Source organism: Aristolochia californica, unplaced genomic scaffold (genome assembly GCF_029961685.1).
Source record: "Aristolochia californica isolate CCGP_79_NKW_82.1479 unplaced genomic scaffold, dmAriCali1.0.hap1 SCAF_12, whole genome shotgun sequence".
NCBI classification, from domain to species: domain Eukaryota; kingdom Viridiplantae; phylum Streptophyta; class Magnoliopsida; order Piperales; family Aristolochiaceae; genus Aristolochia; species Aristolochia californica.
The window spans coordinates 1682625-1696274 of NW_027181793.1; the positions used below are offsets into that span (position 1 = coordinate 1682625).

General features: G+C 37.5%; 1 protein-coding gene across 1 annotated transcript; it reads right to left on the bottom strand.

Moving 5' to 3' along the window:
* Nucleotides 1–620: 620 nt before the first annotated feature.
* On the bottom strand, nt 621–6095 carry LOC137945636 (cytochrome P450 CYP82D47-like). Its single transcript, XM_068791590.1, has 4 exons — nt 6063–6095; nt 5807–5908; nt 1321–2154; nt 621–1244 (listed from the first exon to the last, which is right to left on the bottom strand). Exons 1-4 carry the CDS (start codon nt 6093–6095, stop codon nt 621–623), a joined length of 1593 nt encoding a protein of 530 aa, XP_068647691.1.
* Nucleotides 6096–13650: the final 7555 nt, after the last annotated feature.

Consider the following 13650-nt stretch of genomic DNA (forward strand, 5'->3'; position numbering starts at 1 on the left):
TAACTTAGCTTGTCATTTGGGATGGGCCTTAGTTGCACCTTTCACAATACGTAAATGAAATACTATATGGCAAATAAACACAAAAAACCTTGAAAAAAATTGATCTACACAAGACAAACATGCAAAACCTTGACACTCATGTGCACATAAAGACATGGATACCCATATTGATATTGGGCATCACAACATCGACTTTCCAAAACCTGAGATCAACACAAAAATGTATAATGAATTGGTGTAGTATTGGACATGTGGCGGGTAAAATAGATATAGAAAACTATTAAACCATAACACATCACTCTAGTGTAAATCTGATACATGTCACTCAACATGCAATAATATATATTGATGCTACAAGCAACACTGCAATAAAATAAAGTCCATACAAATCCTACCTACAAAAAAGTTTGAAAGCATGAAAGAAGGAAGTTACTATTGCATATGTATTATTTCCTGAATCCATAAAAGAAGGGAGGAAGACAACGTTGGGAGAAGGAACCCTGACCAATTACATGATGATAATGGAAAGATAACATAAAGGTGCTTGTACAAATACAAAGGGACTAAGGAATCATGGGGTGACCATGACTATTAGATGCAGCAATAGATGCACACCCATACTAACCATACAAATTAGAGGCTAATCGTGGGGTGAGAATGACATCCAGGGGATCCATCCTAGGCATGGTTGCCCCTGGGCCGCCTCTCATACCCACTCTTTCACCGTCTTGAGTATCTATATGGAACCCATGCAGCAGACGGGCCAGACTGAAGTGCACAACCTGTAGAGCTGAAGTGATCCCTGGACACATTCGCCTCCCACTCCCAAACGGAATGAACTCGAAATGTTTACCTCTCACATCCATATCTCGATGGCTGCTGAGAAATCTCGATGGCCGGAACTCTTCTGGCTCTGGCCAAACGCGGGGGTCCCTGTGTAGTTTGTAGAGATTGGTTATTATGCGTGTACCCGCTGGCACATGGAATCCACCAATGTTGCAGTCTTCCATGGCTTCGTGGGGTACTGCAAGAGGGGCTGCAGGATAGAGGCGCAGTGATTCCTTCACTATGGCTCGAAGGTACGGCAGGTTTTCGATGTCAGATTCGTCCACAGTCCTATCCTTGCCAATGATGGTGTCAATTTCGTCTTGTGCTTTCTTCAACTCATGCCGATGATTGAGTAGTAGTGAGAGTGTCCATGTTAAGGTGACGAATGATGTATCTATTGCAGGTATAATCAGAGTCTACAAGATTGAAGTTATCATTGGTTATTTTAGAGAAAGCAAAAGAACAGGTAGCTTCATCAATTAAGAAACATACTAGGGACGTCGCCTTGATGTACTTGTCAGAGACATCGCCGGCATGTGTTTCCGTTCGATCTGTTTTGAAAAGCATGACGTCCATGAAGTCTCCGTCTTTCTTAGACTTGACGAGATTTCTCCTCTGCCGATGCTCATTGACCCAGAGTGACATGATGCAGTCTAACTCCTTGGAGGCCCTTTTCATGGCACTGATGTGCCCCTTCAAATCAAGCCACTCGAGGAATGGAACTGCATCCGAGGCCACAAAAGTCCCCATTAACACGGCGAACTCAATAATAGCTTGCTTCGCCCGCCTTGCCTCCTCAAGATCTGCGGTGATGTTCGATCCGAGGTACCGCTTCCCTGCAATCATCATCACAATTGTGTTGAAGGTCAAGTCCAGGAACCATTCCGTCATATCCATTTTCACAGGGAGCTTATTGTTCTCCTCCCACAGCTCATGCAAATGTTTGATAGACAGACCGACTTCTGTAGCACGCAAGTGCTTCAGTGATTCCAGACGGTGGGACGAAAGAAGTTCGATGGTGGCGAGCTTTCGTGAGTCTCTCCAGAAGGGTCCATAAGGGGCTAGCCCGAACATTGTGTAGTTGTGAGCCAGATACTTCCCAGCAGCACCTCTTGGTCTTGTCGCAAGAATTTTATCGTTGGTGCCGAAGCATTCCTTTGCCAACTCCCAGCTACTCACCACCAGAGTGCGATGAACACCCATCCAGATTGTGAACACCGGACCAAATTTATCCGCCAGAGCTGCGAAAGTCAGGGCGACTTGCTCGTTCCCCTGTAATAGAGGAAGATGACCGACCACCGGCCACCGGCCTGCAGGCTCCGGTGGCTGTCCAATTCCGGTCGTCTTACGCGTTCTTCGAGCAACACACAGAAAGTAGGCGAAGACTACGGCCAAGAGCCCTACAAACAGCAGAACAGCTTCCATTCCGTATGCGCCGAGAAGACAATGGACTCTCTAAACGCTGAGAATAAGTACGCTTGGACGATTGCAGACTTTTTCAGTGACGCTGAGAATAAGTAAGCTTGGACGATCGTCCTCCTCTGCTTTGGTCCATTATTGCGAGAGAAATTCACAGAAACGGTTTCACATTTAAGAATCTTGTGGATTACTTTCAAAATCTGAAAACGTAGTTCAAGGCTACTGTCCTTTACGTGTGGAAACTTGTCCTTTACGTGTGGCGCCGGCGGGTAGTCTACCATGCATCCAAGAGGGAAAAATTAACTAAATAAAGTGTCCAATAGACTAACGAGACCCTTATCTCATCTTTGGAATTATGTAACATTATTGATGAGACGGTGAGAGTGACTTGGAGAAGACTTGAGCTGGAATTGAGCACTCAATGGACAAACAGAAACATCAAATCAATCAAACAACAATCTCATAGAAGAAGAACCTCTATTGGAGACATGTCATTCACTTTACAAAGCACTCAGACGCCAAAATTGAATTTTCTCTTCTAGGAATTAAATTATAATTTACAGGCTCAGAAGCTTACATAATAACATTTTTCATATGTTTAATGGTTTATAAAAGTTATGCTAAAGTTATATAATTAAATTTTATTTATTAGTTTCCTCCGTTTGTGATTTGTTTCTCATAAGATTTTGTTTCCATAATATTTTTTAATGAGTTTTCAATAAAAACTAGAAATATTTTTCCTAAGATACACATTTGCAACAAACCTTCAGATAAAATCCTATTAGTGACTTATAAGGAAATTACATGAAAATTTTTAAAAATTTCAATGGAAAATTAAATGGACCTATTAGTGCATTTTTTAGGAAAATAAAGAAAAATTAATAATAAATCTCATACATTACTATACTTATCCGATAAATTTTTAGTAAAATAAATAGTTAGTACAAAATTCCCATGAGAAATTGCCTTATGTTGAACGTATCACAACATCAATGATCAAATATTTATTCAAAAAGTTTTCATATGGTTTTCCAACCCATCTTGTTTGGACAATCTCACCTAAAAATTATATGATTTTTCTGGTAAGAATTTCCAACTAGAAAAGTATTTCCCACAAATATGAGGCACTAATAGTCCTTGAAAACGTATTTCCACTAGAAATGTCATTCTAACATTCCTAGAAAATACACTAACAGGGCCTATGAGTTTCCTAATTTTATATTTTATGCTATTTTTATTTTATATGTATTGAACCATTTTAATTTCCTATTTTGTTTCCCATTTCATTTCCTATATTTGCAGCTAAAGCACTCAATATCTATTGATCACAACAAGTGCACTAATTGAACACTGAAGATATACAAATAAGAAGAAGAAAAAGTTTTGAAGTTTTAAATTTTTTGAAAGAAAGCAATGAAATGAGGTATCGACCCCCTCTGTGCCTTCTTTCCTACTTGAGTGAGAAGAGGCCCAAGCAGTTTTCAAATATAATTTAAAAAAAAATTCAAATATATGTAAATATAATAAAAAGTTTATATTATATTTTAAATTAAAATTTTTATTTTTAATATTTTATTTTATTTAATTTAGGTATATTATGTTATATTTGTGTATAATTTTATTTCTTTATTATAATAATATTTTATATCATATAACGTAAAATTATGTTATATTTTATAATTAATTTTCTATGTATGATATCGTATTAATATTTTTAAAAGTTTTAATAAATATTATGTATTAATAAAAATATATTAAATTTTGATAAATTTTATAATATTCCTTTAATTTTTTGGCCTTTTAAAAATCTTAATGTTTTACTTTTAAATATAAATCATCTTTAATAATAAAACTATAAATTGTATGTCCAAAAAATTTCAAACCTTATAAGTACAAGTTCACTTGGTCAAAACCAAGGTTTAATGACTTGAAAATAGATACCATCTCAATCTATAAAATTGACCGGCCTAGTCCAAACACCATGCTTGAAATTTTTCGCAATTGAGTCATATAACTGATCTCGTAACTCTTAGCAAGACATTTTTCAACCAATTTCAAGCCAAGTTTTTGTATGACATAAGGTTTAAGTGAGTCTATCCAATAACCTATATCATCCAAATCCAAGGCTATTCACTTATACTCAGAATGATTTTTCAATTCTTTCCATAAAAATTATTCTAAAAGCTATTGGAAAAACCTTATGAAGTATCTTGGCAAGGGTTTTACTATACAATACGGGATTGATTATGATGAAACATTCTTTCCTGTTGCACCAATACAGTCTATTCGAGCTCTCCTGGCATTGGTTGCATATTATGACTATGAGTTGTTCCAAATGGATGTTAAAACCGTTTTTCTAAATGAAAATTTGTATGAGGAGATTTATATGGAACAACCACGTGGATTTTTTAGACCTGGGACTGAAGCAAAGGTATATAAGTTGGACAAGTCTATTTACGGTTTAAAACAAGCCACAAGATTATGGAATATCAAGTTCAATGAAGCAATTACAACGAATGGTTTTACTCAGAATCCAGAAGATCATTGTGTTTATATCAAAACAGTGGGAGATCGTATTGCTTTTCTTACTTTATACGTAGATGATATTTTATTAGCCGGGAATGATATTCAGTTACTCCAAGGTATAAAGACATGGTTGTTTCAGACATTTGATATGAAAGACCTTGGGGAAGCTTCTTATATTCTTGGCATTAAAATTCTATGGGATAGAGCTTTGGTAAAATTGAGTTTGTCTCAAGAGAACTATATCGACACTCTTCTATATCGGTTTCACATGTCCAACTGTATACAAGGTAAAGTACCTTATGATAGCACTAAAAAGATGAGTCTGGTGGATTGTCCTTCTCGTCTCAAAGATAAGTTGGACGAATCTAAGTATCCATACACTTCTACTGTGGGGAGTTTTATGTATATTCTTATATGTACAAGACCTGATCTTGCTTATGTTGTTGGGTTCTTAGCCGGTTTCAGGCTAATCCAGGTTTTACTCACTTATTAGGCGAACAAGTTGGAATTGATTGGTTATTCTGACTCAGATTATCAAGGATGTATTGATACCCGCAAGTCTACTTCTGGTTTTATCTTTATGTTTGGCGGAGGTGCCATTTCTTGGAAAAGCAAGAAGCATGACTATGTCGCGCAATCAACCATCGAGGCAGAATATTTGGCTATGAACTTACCTATAAGTGAGGTTGTCTATCTTCGTAAATTCTTGGGAAGTCTTCTAGTGGTAGCCTGTGTGGAGTGACCTATTCCTCTCTTTTGTGATAACGCATCAGCTATTGCTATCACGAAAGATCCGAGGTATCACTCCAAGGCTAAACAGCTACGACACCGGTAGAGGCGGCGACAACAACCGATGGGAGGGGTCGGCGGTGACGAGGGGGAGGAAAAATTCCCCCCCCCCCCCCCCCCCTCGGTCTCGCTCCCGCTCCCCCACTCGCTCACGATCCCATTACCGATCCGACTCACTTCAAGCCGGCTCGCGAGCCGATGAACCGAACCTAGTTTCGGTCGAGCTCGGCTCGTTAAGGTAAACGAGCCGATTTCGGTGCTCGAGCTCGATAAATGACGAATTGAACCGAGCCGGTACCGAGCCGAACCAAGCCGACTCTCTAACTGGCTCGGTTCGAAGCCACCCCTACCTGCTACCAAGAAAAGTATTTCTAGTTTTCCTACAATACAAATTTCCACCCTATGGCACTAACACGCGCCTACCGGATCCAAGATAACAAGGAAAATTTAGATAGATTTCTCCATGAGAATATTATTCAAACTTCCAATTTTTATTGCACCTTCCTTGACTTATAAGCATGGTATAAGGACATCTCTGTGAAACCTATTATAGTAATTCCTTGCATAAATTGTTTAAGTAGGAAGTCCATTCTCAAAACATAATCATTATGTTAAAAATATTTTAGAACTAGACATAAAGCCTTTCTTTTCGAACTTAAGGAATTTCTAGTACACACCGATTGAAAAAAAAATTGTAGGATTCATGGAAAGAAATCTCAAAGATTCACTTCGCCAAGGAAGGTTACTTCGATGGCAACAACATTTTTTTCAATTCCCTTTTACTGTTGAGCATGTTAAAGGAGAAAATAATTATTTACCTAATACTTTGATAGGAGAGTTTTCTTATGTTTCAGACAGGAAAAATGGCGATTGGCCCACTCAAAGATTGTCTACATGATTTAGTTGTAGCAATTTTCACTCTTACAATATTGCTTCAACTTTACAAACTCTATTCGGCAACCTCCTTGTTCTTTTGGAAAGAGGTGATATTGAAGAGAATTGTCCCCGATATGGGTTTAATGCAAAAGATATTAGGCTCGAAATTAAGCAATTAATTTTTGAGTTACAAGAACATCAAATTCAGCGAGGAATGACAAGTTCTTCAAGGACTTCTATCGGATCCTACTGTAGGAAAAGGAAGCCGCAACACCAGACTCTAATTAGTCGGTGGATGATTATATCATTCAAATAAATGAAGGTCAACTTGGGATTTCTACCGGTCGTGCAAGGCATGAAAATGAAATCTTAACTCAATCTTCGCGTAAGACAGAGGATTTAGGGGCTTCTACCTACCAGTCTCGAGCTGGGAAGGAAGTAGTTAAAATGGGCCCTCAATTTGAGGAAACATAAAAGTCTGAAAAAGAGAAATCTTTTAAGAGGCGAGTAGTTACCCCATCTGAGTTTGCTCAATTGAAAAGCCTTGGTAAACTAACTTTATGTGAGTGAAGTGAGCTTCTTACTTAAGAAAATAAAACCACTAAAACTCTCTGATGTAATTTATGAGGAAATTTGGCTAAGGCATGAGGTCTCTGGCAGCGCTAGTCCTCCATAAATAATTGACCACCAAGTTTAGTTCCACTTTTTTAATCAGAAGAGTGGTGATGGAATTCATACTCCGTGTATGGCTACTAACTCCAGTGGACTCTGGAACAGGATAGATATATATGCGGAGACAGAATCAAAATATATTTTGAATCTTATTCAAATATGGCCTCATCAGTCAAATCCTTCTTAGGGTTAACAACTGGACTCCTTTCAAATTCCTTCCTAAGGACATTACAAATGCCTATAAAGCATTTATTTCAGTGGTCAAATGCAAGTATTTACGATTAAAGTTCGTTTTGACAATTGCTTAAATCACTAGCCCAAATAAGTTTTTACAGAGTCTTTCTGTAATTACTCTTGTAGCAAGGTTAGAAAATGATGGTGAACTTCCACATTTCAATCGAAAGATCAAGCCAAAGGGTAAAGAGTGTCCAGAATCAAAGTGGAACTACTACAGAGCTATTAGGATAAAGACCATGGTGCAGTATGTGCAGCGGTTGATTCTAAAAAAGAAAGTTTTTTTTCTACAAGACTTAAGTCCCATTGACGGTAGTATAAAAAGGCGATAAGAAGACTCCAACTCCCATATTGAAGGTTCTGGAACATGTCGAGAGAACGATGCGCCTTGACAAGAGAAGAAAAGATGCCTCTACGTCAGCTAAGAAGATATCAAAGCATAAGAAGATCAAAATACCCCTGCTTTCCACTCAGCATGTCAATAATGCAAGGGCAACTTTGAAACATAAGAAAAAGTCAAGCATACCCTTGTTCTTTGTTCTTTTTCTTAGAACCATTCATTAAAAACGTAAAATCATAAGATATAAAATCCTATAAATTTGACTGGTAAAAAGGATCATAAAAAAAAAGGATCGAAAGAAAGAAGAAGGTGGGAACCAATTTCTGCAGCCATAATTGCTAAATAAACAAGGGAACCGATTGGTGACTGGTCGGAAACCAAGGATCTAATGTAGTATGCATATTTTTTAGTTATATTGTCGAATTTCTGTGTGTATTTAAGCCGATATTGTAGTTTGTATTCTAGTATAAGTTGTATGCTAGCCAAAATGCTTCTTTTTACTGCAACCTGACATATTCAGTTTTTCTTTGATGTAGAAAACGAAATGGAGTTGTGCTCTATTTTCCTGAAGCAACAAAGGAACTGCGTCGGTTAACATGTACGGTTTAAGGACCTCCGAAGTCTGCAAGGTTGTGCAAAAAAATTTATCCTACTTAGTGTTTAGCCGAGAAAACTAGGGTCAAGGTCTGATTAATTTTAGGAAGCAGCAAAAGACATGTTGGGCATTAGGGATTAGCCTAGCTTGGCAACGTGTTGGCCAAAAAAGTTTGTACTAAATCAATCATTCACAACCACAAGGATAATCAAGCAACCCTGGGATAGGAGAAGGTAGGAAAAGGCCCTCCAAAAACAACATGACACCTCTCTTGTGAAAATCTAATAGTTTGAAAGCCTAAGCTTTTGCGGCAAATGAGACTTGGATGTCCTAAAATAAAGTGCAATTTGGCGAAGAAAACAAAGCATGATGAGAGGACTTAGACTGATAGGAATGGGCGTCAGTATCTAAGCTTTTGTGCCCCTTTTTGTATACAATGTCATAGTCATACCTTATCAATTTAACAATCCACCTTTGCTAGACCGGATTGAAGATCCATTTGGTGTAGAAAAATTGAAGAGAGCCATAGCAATACAAACTTGAAAATTTCATCCAAATTGATAAGGCCAAACTACACAAAAAATCTTTTTTCTTCCATATATAAACTAGGATAACATTTTTCCTTTTACTGCTTTACTATAATATGCTAATGGGTGTTATTGTTGCATGGGTACAACTCCACTACCATTGCCTGATGCATTAGCCGAAATACCTAAGAGCCAAAACTAGAGTGGCACTCACAATCTCTCAGAGCTGGTTGAAACCCATCGTATCCTTTTCACTCTAACAAAATGTATTCTTTTCTAAGAATGCAGTAAGGTAGTTGTTTATTCTCCCCTCTCTTCTTTACGTATCTCTTTCTCTATCTCTCTCATCCATTCTTATGTCTCTCTTCATTCATCTTCAATTCACATCTTCTCCTCTTATCCTTCTTTCGTCTCCCTTACTCTCTAAGTTGTTGATAGCAATAGTATGGAATCCTGAAATCAACATGGTATCAAAGGATTGATTTTAGTATTCCATATTTTTTACTTGGATCATGATTCTTGAAGAAATTGTTCTACATGACATAGATAAGTTTTCTTTTCTTCTTGTTCTTGGATTTGAAGCAGTCAATACCCCATGCTTCCCTTCAGTTTTATAACTGCTTATTACTGCTAATCCGTTGCTCGTTCATACATTGGTTGCCTACTCATTTACTCAGTATACTAATACCATTGCTATATGTTGCTGACATAATCTTGGTATATGTTATACATTGGTATCTGCTCAATATTGTATGTTGATAATACGCCAACCATCGATCTGCCCATTGAAACTATTCTAATAATCAACTCGTTGGAAGATATCATGTAATTAGGGTGTTATTGATGTAATTAGTTTATGTTTCTTGTCTCTTCTCCACTTTTACTAGGGTGAAGGGCATGATTGTAATATTATACTTTTATCAATTATAAATAGAGCTTAAGGGGGAGAGTTTGGACACAAGTACATAACCTTATTCTTTTGCCCTTTTCTCCTCCAACATGTGTTCTTTTTCTTTCTCCATGATTGTTAGAAGATGGGCTCAAGCCAACATCCAAGGAAGAAAATTGTTAGTTGTGGAGCATAATTAAAGCCCTATGCTGAGTTGATGTGCAGAGCCCCCGCCAGTACACGATATATTGACTATTGTTTCATTAAGGGAAGTTTGGGAATGCGATCTCTTTTGTAAACTATTTTATCTTTATAGTGGATCACTGTAACAGCGAAAGACATAGTCTCACCTTGAGGCGAACTTGTATAAATCTTGTTGTCTTTGTTCTAATGCTTGTTTTTCTCTTCTTCTGTGATTATTATTATTGATCTTGTTAGTTTGGAATAAGAGCATCTAATTCCTAACAAGTGGTATTAGTGTTTTGGTTAGTGATTGAGAGCAATGGCAGGTGGAGAAGGATCGGCACTGAGAATCAACAAGTTCGATGGTATGGATTTTGTGTTTTGGAGGATGCAGATTGAAGATTCTCTATACATTAAAAAGCTGGACACACCACTTTTGGATATGAAACCAGAAGGTATGAAAGATGATGCGTGGAATCTCCTTAATAGAGAGGTGTTGGGAGTAGTTTGATTAACATTGTCAAAGAACATTCACAACGTGGATTTGGAGAAAACCACAATGGGTATGATTAAGATTTTGTTTGATATTGGAAGCCTTCCGCAAATAATAAGGTACATCTCATGAAAACACTCTTCAATTTAAAGATGACAGAAAATACGTCAGTGGCATTGCATTTGAATGAGTTTAGCATGATTGTCAATTAAATAACTTCTATTCAAATTAAATTTGATGATGAGGTTTGTGTTTTAATTCTTTTGGCGTCTCTGCCAAATTGTTCGGAGCCTATGAAGGTTGCAGTCAGCAACTCTGTAGGCAATAGAAAGTCGATCTTTAATGATGTTTAAGATGTCATTGTCATCGAAGAAGTTCATAGAAAGGACTACGGAGAATCGTCGATATCTAATTCTACCCTAAATGCCGATACTAGGGGTAGGACAACAAGGGCAATGGTAGGGGGAAGTCAAGGAATAGAAGAAGCAAGTTCAAATTCCGAAGTAATATGAATTGCAGGAATTGTGGCAAGTTTGGTCTCATAAGAAGAACTGTAGAGCACCGAAGAAGGATGAAAAGAAAAACGATGCTACAAATGAAGTGCCAGAAGAAGTACAAGATGTTTTACTCTTGTTGGTTGATAGTCCTATTGATTCTTGGGTTTTAGATTTAGGAACTTCTTTTCACACCACTGCACATCGTGAGATCATAAAGAATTATATTGCTGAAGATCACAAGAAAGTGTATCTTGTTGATGGAGAACCTTTGGATATTATCGGTATTTGTAATGTCAAATTGAGAATGCAAACGAATCAGTGTGGAAAATTCACAAGGTAAGACATGTACCAAAACCGATGTGTAATCTGATGTCAATAGAGCATCTTGATGATGAAGGTCATAATGTGACTTTTAATGGTGCTACCAGGAAAGACACTAAGGGAGCCATGGTTGTTGCATGAGGAGTTAAAAGTGGAACTCTTTACATAATTTCTAGTTGCAGAGACACGGTTGAAGTTGTTGATGTTGTTACTGATTCTGATTTGTGGCATTGTAGATTCGGTCAAGTGAGTGAGAAAGGAATGAAAGTGGTTTGGTCCAAAGGGACGCTACCAGGGTTGAAAACTGTAAACAACAGTTTTTGTGAAGGTTGTATTTTTAGCAAGCAAAACATGGTTTGCTTTTCTAAGGCTAGAAAGGAACAAAAGACAACAAAATTGGAGTTGGTTCACACAGATGTGTGGGGGTCTCCAACAATAACCCCCCATGGTGGTTGTACCAACTATGTGACATTTATTGATGATGCAAGTAAAAAGGTATGAGTTTATTTCCTGAACAAAAAAAATCAAATGTCTTTGATACGTTCTAGAGATGGAGAGCAATGGTTCAGAATGAGACAGATTTGAAGGTAAAGTGCTAACAGTTAGAAAATGGGGGAGAATATGTAGATGATGATTTTAAGCGGTATTGTTATGATAATGGAATTAGGATGAAGAAGACCATTCCTGAAAAATAGCTACAAAATGTGTGTTGAGAGGATGAGCAGAATTTTGAATGAGCGTGATAGTAGCATGAGATTAGATGCAGGATTGTCAAAGATGTTCTAGTCTAAGGCTATTAGCACCACCGCCTATTTGATCAACAAAGGTCCCTTAACACCATTGGATTTCAAAATATCAGAAGACATCTGGAGCAACAAAGAGGTAAACCTTTCTTTCTTGAAAGTTTTTTGTTGTGTTTCTTATATTCATATTGATTCTGTTGTTAGAAATAAACTTGATGCTAAATCTAAGATATGTTTCTTTATTGGCTATGGTGGTACCGAGTTTGGTTATCACTTCTGGGATGACCAAAGTCGTTAGGTTATCAGGACCAAGGACGTGATCTTCAATGAAGGTGCCCTTTATAAAGACTGGTTGAGAACAGAGTTTGAGAGCACAAGTGATGAAGCCAAGAAGTATGAAGTGATTCAATTGAGAGATATTCCAGTTATTGAGATGGAGAAAATTACTCAAGAACACCAGGAAAATGTACCCCCAGAAGTAAATCAGAACATTCCAGTGACTGAACTCAGGAGATTTGCTAGAACTAGCAGACTACCACAGAGGTACTCCTCTGCACTGAATTATATTTTGTCGACTGATAAAGGTGAACCAGAGAATTACGAGGAAGTCATGCAAGTTGATGAATCAACCAAGTGGGAGTTCGCCATGAGGGATGAGATGGACTCATTGTTATCCAATCAGACATGGTAGTTAATTAAGTTACCAAAAGAGACGAAGGCCATGCAGACCAAGTGGGTGTACCGAATAAAAGATGAACATGATGGCAGCAAGTTATACTAGGCAAAACTGGTGATAAAGGGCTTTCAACAAAAGGAAGGCATTGACTACACAAAGATTTTCTCTCCAATAATGAAATTGACCACTATTAGAATAGTGTTTGGACTTGTGGCTAATGAAGACTTGCACTTAAAGCAGTTGGATGTAAAGATAGTTTTTCTTCTTGGTGATTTGGAGGAAGAACTTGACATGATGTAGCCACACGGTTTCAAAGGACAAGGAAAGGATAAAATGGTGTGCAAACTTCAAAAGAGCTTGTATGGTCTTAAACATACTTCAAGACAATGGTATGAGAAGTTTGACACCTTTATGAGTAGTAATGATTTCTTAAGGTGCCAGGTGGATCATTGATGTTATGCGAATAAGCTTGATCACTCCTACATCATTCTACTACTATATGTTGATGACATGTTGATAGCATGTGTTTGCAAACAGGAAATAGATAAGTTAAAAATCTAGTTGTCCAAGAAGTTTGCAATGAAGGATTTGGATGTTGCAAAAAAAATCATTGGGATGACGATTACTAGGGACATTGATGTCTTGAAACTGTCACAAAAAGAATATGTGAAGAAGGTGCTAAGTAGATTCAACAGGAATGATGTAAAACCAGTGAGTACTCCTTTGGTTAGTCACTTTAGGATATCTAAGGAGTAGTCACCTTCTACGGAGGATAAGCCAGCCAGCATGGCTAATGTGACTTATGCTTCTTCTATAAGCAGTCTCATGTATGCACTAGACCAGACATAGTTCATGCAAGTGGATTCTTAGGTATTTTAGAGGCATTGTAGACTCATCTTTATGTTTCAGAAAGTTAGACTTGGGATTACAGGGTTATGTAGATGCTGCATTGGCTAGAGACATTGATGGCAGGAAGAGTACCACTAGACATGTATACACATTGGGTGGTATTGCAATTAGTTGGGTCTCTAAGTTGCATAAG

What these genes read in the sequence shown, in the direction of transcription:
- LOC137945636 (XM_068791590.1), bottom strand. Translation starts at nt 6,095, where the DNA reads ATGTCCTTATACCATGCTTATAAGTCAAGGAAG. An exon ending in ATGCTTATAAGTCAAGGAAG is followed by an intron (nt 5,909 to 6,062) that starts GTGCAATAAAAA and finishes GGTAGCAGGTAG; the next exon opens with GGGTGGCTTCGAACCGAGCC. An exon ending in TCGAGCACCGAAATCGGCTC is followed by an intron (nt 2,155 to 5,806) that starts GTTTACCTTAAC and finishes GGAATTGGACAG; the next exon opens with CCACCGGAGCCTGCAGGCCG.